Raw genomic sequence first — 9,980 nt, forward strand, 5'->3', positions numbered from 1 at the left:
TGCGATTGCAAAATCTGCGTCTTTTAGTGCCCAACGAGGGATGAATAGTTTTCCTTCTTACGGATAAACATACGCAACGATATTAAATATAATCTATTCTTATAATATAAATATTTCCATTGATAAGTGTTGTGAAGACTATACGGAAATTTCACCGAAATACACGAGAATACAACACGGATTCATGGTTGATCTAGTGACCGTTTATTTTTATTGGACAATTTGCACGTATGTATATGTTGACGATAAATTAACTCGAATAATCTATAAAAGTATTACATAAATGTGCTTAAGACTCTACTCACTACCAAGCGTCCAGAAGCAAAAGTCTAAAAATCATCATCTGAGCAACCATGAAACATTTGGCTGTGAGTTATAAATAAAATATAATAACCTTCTCAAAAATATCATGTAACGTGTCATGTCAGAACTTAATCTAATCCAACAGCTCTCTTTACAACGACCATTTCGAATGCTTATCCGTTACAAAATTCATTTTTGCTTTGTAATTTTGATTTTTATAGTTATTACACATGTTAAAAAGAACTTGTATACTTAATTCGGTGAATTTTAAAAAGGATATGATAATAGAAGCCCGCGTGCGTATATACGTACACAATGTAGGGAAATAGATGAAAATAGAGGAAAGAGGGGAAAGATAGCAACATCATTTCTACGAGTAAAATATTCGAAAAGCGTATCACTTGTGCGCATCAATCTATCAAATAATAAATCGTAAATAACGGTGGCTCGTTAAGTACCAAAATAATGTAACAACATTATTACATATGAAATGCACTAAGCAAATTTGAATGTTATTCCGTTTCCGAAATCGCGCACCGTTCTATCGTGTCTGTTCCACCTATTACCAAAATTAGAAAGAAGGTCATGATGAAAACCGTCCTATTCTCATCTTCAGGTATTTTATTAAGCCTGGAAATAGAAATCGATTCTATGTTTTTAATTTCATACGCTGTTTTATGAGATCAGATTCAAATATCAGTCGTTTAACGTTCCTATAGATTGTTGTATAATAAACATCGTTTCGAAATGACAAACGTCACAAATGTAGCTTGTTTTAAAATGCAATATTTTGAATTAAAGTATTCGAACTACTAAAATCGATATGTTTTCCTTTTCGCGATTGGAAATATTTTAATTTTTAGAAAGGAAGATATGTTTTCTCATAGGAGCAGGAGTGTCAAAGTAAAAGCACAAACTCTCCTAAATCTGCTAATTAATTAGAACCACGGAATTTTCCAACCCTCCGCGACTATGAAATCTTCCGTTTACTAGACAAAACTTATCTCATTTCTTGCTCTCTACTCTATAACTGCTCTACAATTTTTTACCAAGTGTATCTAACTTAGTAAATGAACGTCATGTCTTTAAATTGCAGGGAGCAAGATATGCAAATCTAAAAAGTTTTTCACGTGCATCGTACCTGTTTCAGGCGGTGCTTTTCCACCCGAATTCGCTGATGCTATCCAAAATGTAACGGTATCGCTGGGAAGGGACGCAACTTTTACGTGTCTGGTCAATCATTTAGGGGGCTACAGGGTAAGTTACCCCTAATGAAAATTCATTCGATGAAGGTGGGACACGCGTACACCGGCCAGATTTTTTATTCGTTTAACTTTTTTTCCCTCGTCGACGCTATTGTTTCATCCACTGTAAAAAGCCAAGAATTTACTAAAGATTCATTACGAGTCGCAATTATGGAATTGCATTTTATTCAAATCTTTCTATGTCTCATTGACAGACAAAGAATCGTAGTAGCTTTTTGCAGTGAATTGGAAGTGAACTCGTTTTATACAATTTTCTTTCCAAATTTTTCCAAACGAAAACATTTTATAACTTTGTTTTAAGGAATTTTTTTATACAATCATAGAAAATAATAGAATATGTAGAAATGTCTTCTATCTTGTATCTCGGCGAAGATAATGAAAATGTAGTCAATAGTACACATCCGAAATAAATAACTTATTAAATATGTGACTAGTCGGTATAACATGTACTTGAGAATGTTCTTAGCGCATTTTGTGCTTAAAAATCTATGTACTCCAGACTGAATACATACGTACCAAAAGAAAAATCGATCACAAGTATCCAAGTAAAGTATCTTCGCCGACAAAACCAATTCCTCAAACAACGTATACATATACCACTAAACCGACAAGCGTTCTTCATTCGATATTCTTCTTACTGTCACATCCTTATATTTGGACACAAAAATAGAACCATTTTCCCTGTCGTATTTGATTTCATATCTGTCACCATGAAGACAATTTAGTTACGCATCGTCGGATGTACTAATACAAATCTGATGTACTGTTTGCTATTATTGAAACTGTTATTGCCAAATTTTTACAACGGCAGCCTTGCCATCTTCTGTGCTGTCAACGTTTAAGCTAGCAATTTTCAAACAGGATAGAAACGACCAGGCAAATAAATTAATGTTTGCTCGGTTAAAACAGAGAACAACTTTTATCCTGTAAACTATAAATATTTGGTTATACACGTATGAAAAATTGTACTGTTTATCATACCGTAAATGAAGGCCGTCCGTATAACGTGTGTTTCAACTTTAACGAATTAGACAAATGAGAAGATGGATAATAGCAAAAAGACGACGTCAAAAATTCAAAGGGTAGCTGTTCACAGAAGGTGAGCAAGAGGTGTTGTATAACAGTAAGCCTGCTCCCTCCCATTAAGAACACTTTGGCACAGTTATAAAGAAATAAATAATCTAGTTGCGATCGTCTAATGACATTATGCGATAGTAAAGTGGTAACAAGCAAATTTGCTGCAGCTAATTTTTTATTTACAACTTAATGCCGAGTCACGGTAAGTTCAACAATGCGACTGAACCGTGCATACACAATTTCTGCTAGAATGTTTCGTAATACAACACCCTCTATCCGATCATATCTTAAACCAACCAATTAAACTAACTGCATCATATTCTAAAAATTCTAATAGAATTGTTCAAGTTGCAGATTTATATTTGAAGTGCCAGAAATAAAACTAATATTATAGAAGAGACATTATCAAAAAAAGCAAATGACAAAATCTCAATGTGTATGAAATTATAACTTAATTTTAACAATTATGTATAACTTTGACTCAAATTCAATATTTTTAAACGATGAACAGATTGGCTCGGTTTCCTAACTGGCCGTGAGAATTTCTGGTTCTTATACATAGATACGACGAAAACAAATTTCAACTACATCTTTCTAGTAGAGAGAGAGTCATTCTCCGGAAACAGTTTCGAACACCATTACGGCATTGCCTCAGTACACCCCATAACACATTTTCCATTAATACAAGCGTTCTCAAGATCCCCACAATACGCCTCTGCGACTTCCCAAGATTTGGAATATTCTAAGGAAAATGCAAATATCGTTCCAAAATTTGGCCAAGGAGATAGAAGACGCATACGCTCCACCTATACGTGTCTCCCCGTCCGTGTCGTACGTATCCGGCTTGTTTGCATTCCGTATTCGGCCAGTCTATAGGAAAATTGCGGTGTTCCCGACCATCGAAATCTATGAACACGTCTGTGCCTTCTGATCGTTCTCGTTTGCTCAGTGTGCTACCGTCTCATTAACCCTTTCGATCTGACTGGCTTGAGGATTTACATTTGACTAGCAGGTTCAACCTACATGCCTCTGGCTCTAGTAAATTGCTCGCTAAATTAAATTAAAGCTAACTTCAAGAAGCGAACACTCTGCCGCATGTCTCCTAGCAACCGCCGTTTCATTGCGTCTGGAACACTATTTTGCGAATCTTCTTTTCGAATTGGAAGCTACGTAACGATATAATCAATTGGCATTGTACGACACAATTTTTCCTTCAAGTAGAATGTTTGTTTGTGAGAAAAGTTATGGTTAGAAAATAGGACAGAAAATTGAGTTTAAGAGAATAATTTATCTTCTTCGAAAAATCATGCGAAGAATGACACGAAACTTTACTTTAATATTCATGGAATCGATCTTATCGAACGTTTAAAATATTGCAATACCGTATCGACGTTAAACTGTCAATTTAATTGTTTGCATCGTTTTTCTTGTAATAGATAAATATTTCCATAGGTTGGTTGGCTGAAAGTGGATACTAAGGCGATCCAGGCGATCCACGATCACGTAATAACTCACAATAACAGGGTCTCGGTATCTCATAGAGACCATACTACTTGGAATCTTCACATAAAGAACGTACAAGAGCAAGACGAGGGACGCTACATGTGTCAGATTAACACAGATCCGATGAAAAGCCAGGTAAGTTTATCATGCCATTTCTTCGAAATTCTTCTAGTGCGATAATAGTAACAAATGTCTCAATTAAATTATACTTATTATGTAGAGTACTTGCTCAGGGGATGAACTAAAAATAGATAAAAGTGAGAGTTCAAAAACTAATTGTTGAATATATAGTACATTTGTATTGTACGTGCGAGAGTGAGGGAACGTAGAGCGGAAACACACACGAGTATGTATCCCATCCTTAATATGTATGTGAGCGTCGTCTGATGGCCCAAGACTCCGTTGAGACAAAAGAGAGAAATGCAGTGTGAAATCTCGTGCCCTGGGCCTCCGCCGAGTAGCCTACGTGGCGAGCTAAGTTATGTGAATATTACAATGAAATTCTTTGTAATACCTCTCTAAATCATCTCCATACTTTAACACTAGTTAATTGGGGACATCAAATTTCGAACATTGGTTTAAATATTTAACTATGCAGGATTTTCCAATACAAGAAGCGGGTTATTTATAGAATTTAAGCACAAATCGCTATCAGACACATTTAATTGGTTGCTATTTTGAGTATTATCAGCACTCGAAATCAGAGCTTTCTGCGATTCTGCGCACAGTTTAACCGATAGGACGAATCGTGGTAAGCTGAGAAACTTGGTGAAATAATTAGTTGGAAACCTATTTAGATCAGTAAAGTTCTCGAATGCATGTCGATTGTAGAGCATATCAATTCCAATTAAGTGTACGCTGCTACACGTCTTCCCGATTAGTTTACACGATATCTTTGCCGTGACTGATTGGATTTGCGTACTTTAATACTCAATTCGCGTACGAACGAATATACATAATCGAATATTATCGAGTTATTTTAACGGAACCTGTGTTCATATAATTCTGACTACGATGCAGTATTAGTTGAATTTTTAACTAATCAACTGTACGATGATACACACATTCTCATATTTCTGACAGTTTCTAATGATTTTTATGACTGGTATCGTGATGAAAATACATAGCAGCTACGCTATTATTATCTAAAATATAAAAATTTGGGAACGGGGACGAGAAAGGAGATGGAGAGTATTAGTTACTTACAATGTTACAATTTCTGCAAGTATCGAAGGTATTCCTCTAGAAGCTCCAAAAGCATGGCATACCAGGAAATCTCACAAGCTGTCTAGTAATAGTAGTAGATACCTTTTTTTTGTACGTGGAGGAATCCTCATGGACACTCCGCTGCTGCAGTAATCGCGTAACAGCAGAGTAGTGTCGGACTCCTACCGACTAAAACTCCACGATGACCATCCTACGCGTGTGACGGGAGTGTGACAGGAACCTCTTATGAATTAACTTCCGTTGCATCCCCTTCTCGCGTCCTCTTGTTTGAGCCAGTCCTAATACCTCCCGACTATTGAATTGGCGGCGGGATCATTGCCCCTAGCGCTGTCGCTCCTTCCCGTCGTGGTCCGTGGAGTGGCGGTGGAGTGGCTCTAGGTTGTCTGACTGCCATCCTTCTCCATAGTCTTATCCTACAAGGGTGAGAGTTTTTCTTTCTCTCCCTTTCCGCTCGCTCCTTCGCGAGCACAACTCGCTCGCAGAAGAGGCGGACGACCTCGTATTCCTGTGACCCTCTCAACATCGCTTCTACAATCACTGAGGGGGTCAATGTTTCTCCTATGGCGTGCCGCAGAGTGTAGCGGGGCAGCTCCCACGCCGGATAGAGCTCCAGGGTGTGCTGCGCTGTGTCCCTGCCCTCTCCGCAGTGGCGGCAGATGTCTGTCGTCTCTCGTCTGATTCTCCTCAGGTACTCGCCGAACACGCCGTGTCCCGTGAGCACCTGGGTCATCCTGAATGTGAGCGGGAGGCCGTGGCGGCTTCTCCACGCCTCCCAGTTTGGCAGGACCGCCTCCGCGCCTCGATGTTCGCCTCCCTCGTTGATCAGCTGGGATCGCCACAGGTCCCACGTGTCCTCCTCGGAATAGTAGTAGATACCTAGCGGGAACTCCCGCTTATGAACACCTTGGAAATAACAGTTAAGTTTCGATCACTTTTGCCGTAGCAAAGAGCAAACTTTTTTAGACGCTACTTATTAACCACGTATATTTATATTGTTATTAACAAAAATTTTATTATAAATCTTTTATTAGTATTTTTTATTTAAAAAAAGTCTCGGTCAATCCTTTTTTTCTTATACTTAACATTAATACAATTTTTTTCTAATAATTTGAACAGAGCACGAGTTATTTCGGAATTTGCAGAATTGTAGAACTTGTTTCCAATAAAGTTAAATCTACGAACAATGACACGCGATGTTTACGCAGCAATCTAAATGCATAGAATTTGTATTTTGCATAAAATAAAATTTGTATTTTTACCTATTCCACCAACTTGATCTCTTTTAAAAGCGTAGACGGCAAAGAACCTTACATAAAATTGACGAGTAGCTAGACGACTCATTTCCTTTCTATATTAAACATTTCAACGCATTCATGAACACAGAATTCACGGTGGAATAAAATTTCGCTTTTAAAAAGAAGGGATATGATGCATTTTCGACTCCAATAAAGCCAGTAAAAATTATGCTTTCCATGTAATTGAAAAATGACTATCGCATCCTATTTAAGCAGTCATGATGTTTTTGGAAAGTACAATTCAGAAGAATCTTTTTCATAACTTTTAGTGATCTTTCTTATATTTACCAAATTCTTTGACGTGTTATATTAATAAACATACTATAAAAGTGACTTCGATTATCTATTATTACAATTACAATATGTCTGTTTCTTAATTAAGAGTTACTTTATTTTTTTTTTAAATGCAGGTTGCCAAATTTTATTCCACAAATATAAGACATCTAAATTCTTTGCTTGATATGCACCACGGGCAATAAATGCATCCAGCTTTGTTCTATCTAGCTCCTTCTTAGTCCCCAATACTCTCAATGCTTCTTCTTCCATACATTTTATTATCTCATCCCTTATACGGTGATCAATGATAAGATAAAATGTCGTCTTTACTTGTTCTTTCATTATATGCCATTTGGCATATCCTTAAAAATATTATGAACTGATGCCCTGCCAGGTTTGGGCCTTGCATCTATTTCTTTCTAAACTGTTCCATCGGGCCCAGTTTCGATAAATTCGTTCTCTACACCAGTCTCACTCTCTGATGTCAACGATAATTTGTTTCGTTTTTGCCCTGGACGTGAAAGCTTATTTATAATACTTAACTCTGCTTCGGTTGTAAATAGCTTTTCATGTGTTTCCATACTGTTTTCAGTTGCTGAAGTTTCTTGTTCATCGCATACTGAACGGTCTTCTTCTATACCCGTTATTCTTTTTAATAATTCTTTTTTCTTTTTTGGAAAGTGTTGACATTTTCAGGGTAAATATTTATCACAAAATAATACCATATACGACATACAAAACTATTGTCAAATTATATATGCTTTATCTTTTCTTTTACAGCAACTTTACACAAAACGCTCTGAGATGTTTTCTGAAATAACAGGGTTAGAAATAACAAGTTTAGATGTCGACTGATTGACAACCAAACCGAGATGTATTCTGGTCAAAAGGACAATAGCAAATGAGAATATGGTTTGTAACGGCGATATTTATATGAAAATATTGATGGATGCTGGCCGTTCTCCACCAACGGTTGCTCAAGGGTGGAATTGACCGTTGAACATGGGTAAATCCCGCTTTTCCCGTGTTTTATCGGAATGAGCAATAACCCTAAGAAACTTCTCAACTTTTAAAATGTTTGTAACAATTGACCGTAAAAAATGCTAAATTTTATGGCGGTTCCTTAGGGTTATTATGGACCTGAGTTGATATGTTTTGACACCTGGTGGCAATCTTGATCGAGGGATGGATTATTGTTTATAACAAGATTACGGGCATAACAGTTGCTATTAATTCTTATTACTGATTTAGTTTGTTATCTGACCTTGAGATGGCCTTTTATTTGTACTGATTGCATTTATTTTAGGAGTAAATAAAATATTTTATCGACCGGTCAAATTGACCGCCCGCAATAGGCGGGACAGAGTACAATTTTTTCTTAGAAAAAAAAGCAAATGAGGTAAATACCAAGAAGTATGTTGTATGCATGTTTTGTAAAAAGTCATAAATTATGAAGCGATATGATAACATTTAAATATGGTTAAATTCTTGTAAAAATTTGTAAATGGTCAATTTGATCAACAATGGTAGGTTTAGTGTAAAATACATTATTCTTTTTTAGATTGTGGTCAAATATAACATGACGATATTTTATAATAATAAAATTTCTATAAGTATTGAAATATTATGTTAGAGAAGTTTACTGTAAGTTTAGACGTAACTTTCTTTTGAATTATGTCACTATTAAATATGGTTGGGAGATCTTTATTTTAAGGCACTATAAACTATACGAATTTGTTAAAATAATAACATATTGTTTAAAATAGCGCGAGTTTTCTTGATATAGACATTTTTGTAATAAAACCTTTTGTTAGTTTATAAATATTCCAAGATCTCCAATTTCCCCTTAACCAATTGTTGTTACAAAACTTTTCTTTTCTACATTTTCCATTGGAGATGCTTATGACAGTAAAATCTGCTGGATTATTTTTCTTCGTTAAACTTGGCTGCTTTCGTGTTTGCTAGTCGTGGAAACACGGAAGTTTTCAAAAATAAAATTGAACCGCATATCGATCTTAACGGTGCATATTATTCTTTATGGTTCCCTTTCATTGTTTATTACGTCACTGTTTTACATCTCAATTGTGCTGTAAATTTAAGGAAAATGGAGTGTTTTTCAAGGTCCGAGCACGAGAAAAATAGAGTACTTATCGAGATATTTTCTGTACCAGACAAACGTCACTGTTCATTCTTTCGACGTCCCACAAGGAAGCTGTACCTTTTGGTTTCAAAGCATGACTGCACCAACATACACGCTGCTGTACAAATTGTACGACCCCTTTCTCTACCCTATAGCTTCCCCTCGTATGGTCATTTCACCTCGACAAAGTATGATATAGTTCTAGATAGAGTCAAGATTCTCTTTTGAGACCTAATTTTCCAACATTTCAGATCGAATCCAGACTTTCTACGGTACAAGTATTACTAAACTAGCTCTTTGTTAAAATGTAAAATATTCACCGAGCGTAAAAATGCTATGTAACTTGCTAATAAGAGAATGACTCCGTCACGATGATGCTGCAGAGGAAAAACTAAAATGGGGTGTGTCTAAGGACACGAGATCATCGGATTCGTCAAGAAAAGCCTTCGTTCGCAAAATGAGGGAAATTGACGTTGCTGTTAATTGGTCAATTTCCATGTCGGTGGCTAGAAAAGGATGCTAGCTGCCCTTGAGGGAAAGTTGCTAGCGGGAAACTTCGTTCGTTGAAAAATAGATCTCCCCTGTCTTTCCGTAGTTGCGACAAAGACTGTTTGTCTGTTTGAAGGACTTTAGGTAACTAGATCTTAATGTTTATAACGGCCCTCAGGCTAGCTGGTGAAGATGCGTCGGCATCTCGTGATCGTCTTGCCCGAAGAATAGGATCTGCGTGTGGCGAGCCATGGGACAGAAACCGTTAGAATGTTTACTATCGCCTGCCGCTACAAATATTTCTTTTAAGGAGAGCTATAGAATTACTCCATACCTTTGTTAGGCAAAGCGTTCATCCCGTGACCGCGGCTACGTTCGGCGACTGGCTGTCGTCTCGAGTCCAAG

General features: G+C 36.8%; 2 protein-coding genes across 2 annotated transcripts; one reads left to right on the plus strand and one right to left on the minus strand.

Annotated features, from left to right (window-relative positions):
- The first annotated feature begins 283 nt into the window (after window positions 1–283).
- Window positions 284–4,353, plus strand: LOC112212458. The gene is made up of 3 exons (XM_033319597.1): window positions 284–368; window positions 1,400–1,560; window positions 4,098–4,353. Exons 1-3 carry the CDS (start codon window positions 284–286, stop codon window positions 4,326–4,328), a joined length of 477 nt encoding a protein of 158 aa, XP_033175488.1. The 3' UTR covers window positions 4,329–4,353.
- A 1,314-nt stretch (window positions 4,354–5,667) lies between these two features.
- Window positions 5,668–6,105, minus strand: LOC105680460. Its single transcript, XM_012382795.1, has one exon. The coding sequence runs from the start codon at window positions 6,103–6,105 to the stop codon at window positions 5,668–5,670; it is 438 nt and encodes a 145-aa protein (XP_012238218.1).
- Between the last annotated feature and the right edge of the window lie 3,875 nt (window positions 6,106–9,980).

The sequence above is a fragment of the Bombus impatiens genome, unplaced genomic scaffold (assembly GCF_000188095.3).
Source record: "Bombus impatiens unplaced genomic scaffold, BIMP_2.2 scf_0192, whole genome shotgun sequence".
NCBI classification, from domain to species: domain Eukaryota; kingdom Metazoa; phylum Arthropoda; class Insecta; order Hymenoptera; family Apidae; genus Bombus; species Bombus impatiens.

Coding starts and splice junctions, on each gene's coding strand:
- LOC105680460 (XM_012382795.1), bottom strand. CDS start 6,105: ATGACCCAGGTGCTCACGGGACACGGCGTGTTCGGCGAGTACCTGAGG.
- LOC112212458 (XM_033319597.1), top strand. CDS start 284: ATGTGCTTAAGACTCTACTCACTACCAAGCGTCCAGAAGCAAAAGTCT. Junction 369..1,399: donor CAACCATGAAACATTTGGCT/GTGAGTTATAAA, acceptor TTTAAATTGCAG/GGAGCAAGATATGCAAATCT. Junction 1,561..4,097: donor ATCATTTAGGGGGCTACAGG/GTAAGTTACCCC, acceptor ATATTTCCATAG/GTTGGTTGGCTGAAAGTGGA.